At 57.8% G+C, this 6232-nt stretch overlaps 1 protein-coding gene across 1 annotated transcript in view; it reads right to left on the bottom strand.

Moving 5' to 3' along the window:
- The window catches only part of LOC104515719 (netrin-3-like), a gene marked incomplete at its 3' end in the record, with an annotated part of 14953 nt that overhangs the window by 948 nt on the left and 7773 nt on the right, over positions 1 to 6232 (bottom strand). The window contains 2 exon segments of the mRNA XM_010159806.1: positions 7 to 62; positions 6180 to 6232. The exon segment at positions 6180 to 6232 is cut by the window's right edge and continues 18 nt beyond it. Coding sequence (XP_010158108.1) covers positions 7 to 62; positions 6180 to 6232 — 109 coding nt within the window.

Raw genomic sequence — 6232 nt, forward strand, 5'->3', positions numbered from 1 at the left:
GCACTGCCCCGGCGTCTGGTTGCAGGTCTTGCCAGCTGCCCCAACAGGGTGACAGTCGCAGGCTGGGTGGAAGAGAGAGAAAAGGTTACAGGAGAGGCCGACATCGCCACGACCCATGGGTCCAGACAGCGGCCCCACGTGTGCTGCGAGCAGCACTGGCAGGAGGGTGAGCGGATGAAGGGCTTAGTCAGGGTACAGCCTCCACTAAGGGGGTGCTCAGGATGAGCCCCTGGAGACCCCACAGCTCACAGAGGCACGCAGGCTGGGTGGAAGAGAGAGAAAAGGTTACAGGAGAGGCCGACATCGCCACGACCCATGGGTCCAGACAGCGGCCCCACGTGTGCTGCGAGCAGCACTGGCAGGAGGGTGAGCGGATGAAGGGCTTAGTCAGGGTACAGCCTCCACTAAGGGGGTGCTCAGGATGAGCCCCTGGAGACCCCACAGCTCACAGAGGCACCTGCAACTTCCTCCCGGCGTTTAAGGTCTGGACACCAGTAGAACAGTCTCCTCCTGTCTGCTCAGCAGGCAGCCGCCCTGGGACAGCCCGGCACGCAGGCGGGAGCAGGGACTTCCGCAGGCTGCTGCCAGCCTTGCCCTGTGCAAAAGGAGCAGGGCTCACACGGGACCATGCCAACCCTTGTTCACGTCCAGGGTGGGACTGAGGGCACTGCAGGGACAGAAAGTGGACAGATACACACCTGGGTCTGCTCTTGCCCTACCTCAACCCTGGGGCGATGCTCCTGTTGCAGCTGTACAAGGCAGTTCCCTCACTTGCTCCCTTGCCTCTGCGCTTTCCTGTCACAAAGCTGAACCAACACTGAGCACAAAACATGAACTTCAGCCATGTTTTGGTTTTAGGATGGTCTGAAGCGGATGCTTCAACACCCATCCTGCCTCCTGGAGACCCCAGTCAAAGGATGTCCCATGGCTTCCCACCACAGCTTCCCCAGGGGAAAAGCCACACCTGAGGTGGGTGAAAGTTGGGTCTCCATCCTCAGGACAGGCCCGAAGCGGCTTTCCGTCACACAACACTGGATGACAGACCCACCAGGAGTTGCCTTTGAGGACGGGTGCAGGAAGGAGATGCTCACTCGGGAGAGGACCTTCCCCTCTGCCTGCCCAGGGCCAGACTGGCTATGAGCTGGAGGAGGTTATCTCGGCCTCCATCAGTGTAAGAGTTGAACGTGATTCCAAAGCAAAACAAAAACACACACACACACCCACCCCCGCCCCCGCAGCCCCCCGATGTTATCATTTCCCTAATTTTCACCAGATGGGCCTGGTTGGAGCACCACAGCGCAGCTCCTTGGCCCCCTCCCACACGGTCAGAAACCAGAGCGAGCAGCCTCTAATGGGGACCAGATGCTTCATCCTTATCAGATCTTGGCTGGGGCTGGAAACGGACGTCTTTCTGACAAGGATATTTTGGGGGCTCAGCTGTGATAACAAATGGCAGCGAGTGAGGGAGTCTTGGCATGACGTAGGGCTGTCGGAAACACGGGTCTTTCTTCAGCCACAACAGGCTTGTCTCCTGCCAGGGTGGGCGGCTCTCCCCGGTGAACTAGGCTTTCCCAGATCTCCCGCAAACACCCGCCATCAGGTCAGCAGAGACCCCCAAAGGCCCTGAGGTCATGGGATGGTTGAGTCCTGGACTGTGAGGAGCAAAGCTAGCAGCAATGGGTCAGTGCTTGGCCAGCCGCGGATGACCCACGGGAACAGCACCGCTGCCTCGCCTGGAGGAGAATATCGGGCTTAGCCCCTGTCTTGAACTGTGGCCCAGGACATTTCAGCTGCTTCAGATGCATCTTGATGGTCTTCCTGTTCCTACTCCACTGGGCTCTGCTGCCCAGGCTCAGCTGGATCCTGCGGCACTCGGAGGAAGCAGCTGCCTTTGACAGGCTGGCAGGTACACCTCTTGGAAACCATCCACCGCTTTGTCTCTTCTCTGCTAGCAAAGGCTTGGGTTTCTGTTAGTGGGGCTGGGCATAAAGCGCCACCCATCCTCATCACCACCCATGCTGGAAAGAGCAGCCCAGTGCCACCAGCACCAGGCTGGTCCTGCCCTGAATGAGGGGCTCTCACCCCTCTGCTGATGCTCAAAGTGCTCCTATGGCCACAGCACCCATCTCCAGCCAGCCAAGCCCAACCCACCCCGGCACAGCTGGGCTCAAGCCCTGCCAAACACCCGGTCTTCGAGAGATGCAGCCGTGCAGGGAGAGCTCGGAGGTCCCTGCAGCCGTCACTCCTGCTCTGCATGCACAGCAACAGACAGCCCGTGCCCTAAAAAAATTATGGCTAAAGGCATGCTTCCAGCAAAGATTTATACAAGCGCTTAGTTTCACACATTGTGGATAATCTCTTGGGCCCCAGTGGTGTATTCCTGGTGTAAAGTCTAAGGATGGACATAAATCTCAGCACAATCAGGATCCAACTCATCTAAGCAGATCTCTCTTCATGCAGAGGAAGAAAGGCTCCAATAACTCTTGATGTTTTACCTGGATCAGCAATTAAGGTAGTTTTGCTCATCTTACGTTCGCAACAGATAGGTGTCCTTGGGAGATGAGCTTGGTCTCTGCCAGACCACCCTCTGGTGTCTTGCCCCACCATGGTGGGATTTCCTGCAGCCCCCCAAAAATCCATTGCTCCTTCCTGCTTCAATGGGAAGAGCATCCCCGGCAGCACGCAGTGCTTCCCCCGACCAGTCCCAGGGGTGACTGCATCGCAGCGCTCCAGCTGGAGCACCTCCATCCTCCTCGTCCTGACGCGACCGCAGCGTGGGGCAGGCTGGGGGTTGGACCCCATCCCAGCACCGGGGGCATAGCCCAGCTCCATGCCCGCTGCCCACACCCCAAGCCCTGCTGCTCCCAGCCCTGCTAGTTGCCGGGATCTAGCCCACAGTGCTTGAATGGCGGATTAAGTCACTAGCTTGGAGCTTAACTCATCGAGCTGTGCTTGCCAGAAAGCATGTCTTGCACCTAATATTGAGGGCATTTTTGTGTCTTAAGGCTTAGCTGCTACTGCTTCACCAGTTTTCATTGGAGAAAGCTCATGGTTTACAGCTTTGTTTAAATTACAGGGATTAATGCACAGCCATTCTTTATTTGACTTTTCAATTACCACCATTGAATTAATCCTGTAGGTTGTTCTGCCTTTTCCATCTCGCAGTGTCCAGTGGTGACGCTGGCTGCTGCCGTGCTGGCGGCCGGAGGGAAGAGCTCGCCTGCCCGCTTGCCGGCCGGAGGCTGAGGGCTCCACTCACTTGCTGTCAGGAGATGCAGACTTGTGCAATCTGCAGCTGGTATTTTTGTGCTTATTTCAAAGTTGTTGCATCCCAGCAGAGATGGACCATGGTCGGATAGTTATTTAGTAACATGCTTTGGGGTTTGTTTAAATAAAATATAATAGTTCCTGGCATCTGGGCAAGTATTTCACCTCCTGAATATGAACCCAGCTTTGTTCCTAGCACCTGCAAAATCTGCCTGTGGGGATGCTCAGCTTCTGCCCTGGACCAGTGCTATGCCGAGTGCAAAGATCTTTGTCCAAAGCTGTAGATGTCAGTTCACAGCAGCTCGTTCCACTCCTGCTTTTAAGATCCGCTGTCACAAGCCTTGCTTTTCCTTTTCTTCCTTTTTTCTTGCAAGAGCGTAGGTATCTGAGCTGTAGGTACAGGATGCATCTTTGGAAAAAACATGCCCAGACTGTCTTGCCACCTCTCCATGTACTTATATATCTCTCTGGCAGCATCAGCTTCCATTCACAGCACCAGGTAGGGAGGTTCCCAGGTGCTGGTCCTGCTCCAAGGACCTCCTAATCCCAACAGATCCACCACTGGATAAGTACAAGAAAGGGGTGGAAACACCCTACTGAAGAAGGGGTAGCCAAAGAAGCAGAAGCACCAGGGATTTTGTTATTAACTCGGTTCCCTGAGGCAGAGCCAGGAACTGGCTCCCCAGACCCAGGGTACTGCCTTTACTGCCAGATCCTCCTCAGCATGTGCACTGTAGCGGGGGGTGGCCCTCGTGCACATGTTCATCTGGCTGGCCTGAACCTTCGCAGCGTTTCCAAACCATGGACAAACCCTGCCAGCCCTCCGGCAGCGGCACCCCCAGCGCCGGCTGGCAGAGACCTGCCCGTGGCTGGGCAGGGGAAGGGGCAGGGGAAGGAGGTTGGTCTGTGAGGGGGGACTGCAGCAGCACCCCCTCCTCCACAGCCCAGGCACCGTGCTGGCATTTCTCCTGCACAGCAGCATCAGCAGCATCAGCATCATACATCCCACCAGCTCCTGGGTGCCCTGGGGTGCTCTGCCACCCCATCCCCTCCAGAGGAGCCACCTTGAACCCAAGACACTTTCCCTCACCTTAATGCCCCACGGCTACTGCCCTGGGGGGATGGCAGAGCGGGACTTGCCCTGACAGCCCGCAGGCCGCTGCCTGCTTTAGGCAGGCGCAGGCAGCCCGAGCCCCTCTGCTTCCTCTATCTTCAGCCCTGAAAACGGAGGGACCAGAGCACACAGCACCCCAAGTCTCACAGACCCCTGCCCAGCTCCGACCCACACACGGAACTGAGCCATGTTCTCTTACCCTCCTCCCTGCTCCCCGCACCCAGCCCATCGTGGGTTTGGCAAGTGCTCTCTTCCCTGGCTGGAGCATAAACCGAGATGTCAGTGCCCAGCATGGAGGTGGCACTGGCGACCCCGGATCCCACAGAACGGCAAACACCTGCAAGGCTTCACTTTGCCTGGGATTTTATCAGCTGATTTTGGTAGCAAAAGTAGGAGCTGGTAAACCAAAGGGAAACAGAACCTCCTCATTCAGGAAGGAGTGGGGAGGTTGGATGCTGCCCACAGGGGATGCCAGGTGAGGTGGAGGCGGCACAGACACCCCAGCACCCCATGAGCCCCAGTGACAGTCAGGGTGAGCCAGGGACTGCCTGCAAGCCCCCAGCATGTGAGGAAAATCCTCACAGAAAAGGGAATTTTGCTGCAGCTTCGCCAGCCTAGCAGTGCTGCAGCAGGAGCTGGGGGCTGCTGTCATCCCTCCCCAGGCCTCAGTCAGAGCCAGGACCCCTCTCAGGAACGGGATGCAACAGGAAATGCTGTACTTTCCTTTGGGGTGCATGCCTTGTCCTGCCTGCTCCTCTTCCTCTCTCCTAGTGCCTCCCAGCGTCACCCCAAGGATGTCAGCACCTGGCATGAGCCCTGCCAACAGGAAACCCTTGATGCTGCCAAGGGGCTGCTCTGCCCAGAGCCGTGACATGGCTTGGCCAAGGTCATGGGGCTGGGAAGTAGCGTGTGGTCCCCCGGGGACACAGGCTGCCCAGGTGGGACCTGCCAAGTCAGCTGCTCAGGTTATTAAAAATGATTAGCTTGCCATTTGCTAACGAGCTGGCTGCGGGCAGGGCTCCCCCTGCCAGCACCTGCTCAGCTGTGCTCCCGCTGCTGCCGGCGACCTGGGAAGTTTCTCCCTTTGCTCCATCCTCTCGACCACTCCCACGGGAACAAGGATGGGGAGAGGCAGGGGTGGCTCACGCAGCATGGACAACAGATTTTTCCTATTACATCCCAGACCCACCTGAGCCCTGCCATTCTTCTCTGGTGAAGCCATAGTTTTGAGGCTTCACAGAGGAAAAAGGCTCCACCGAGGGGGCTGATCAGGGAACCCCACAGCATGCCATGGGGTCTTGCAGCTCAGTCCAACAGAGATGGAAACCTCCGTCAGCATTCCCAGCTCTCCAAGGCAGGGATGCCACCGTGGGTCATTTTGTGACACAACCTGAAGGTGCCTACGGCCTGGCCAGCGCCAGTGACAGACGGGGGTTTCCAGCACGGGTAGCCATGCGCCTTCTCCAGCACCTGCCCAGCGTCTCTCAGAACACCAGCTGTGGAGACCCTGACTACGGCCACACCAGGACCATCCCGGGATGGATGGGGCTCTGGGGAGCCTGCTCACTCCCTGCCTGGCATCCTCCCCAACCCCTGGGGGAAATGCCATGGTCAAAGTGATGTCCCTGTCTGGTGCCCTCAGGGTGGCAGAGGTGACCAGGGTGAGGGAGGCTGGAGGTGATGGGCAGCTGCTGGAGGGAGCAGCCAGGCTCCAAGCAGAGCAAGGGTTGGGCGGGAAGAGCAAGGAGACCAAGAGACTGTATCACCTGTTCTGCCCGTGTGGAAACCCCCCAGGTACCTTTGCAGGCCTTGCGGTCCGTGATGGACTTGCTGAGGTCCCGGTAGAAGCCC

Source organism: Eurypyga helias, unplaced genomic scaffold (assembly GCF_000690775.1).
Source record: "Eurypyga helias isolate BGI_N326 unplaced genomic scaffold, ASM69077v1 scaffold29199, whole genome shotgun sequence".
In the NCBI taxonomy this organism is placed as follows: domain Eukaryota; kingdom Metazoa; phylum Chordata; class Aves; order Eurypygiformes; family Eurypygidae; genus Eurypyga; species Eurypyga helias.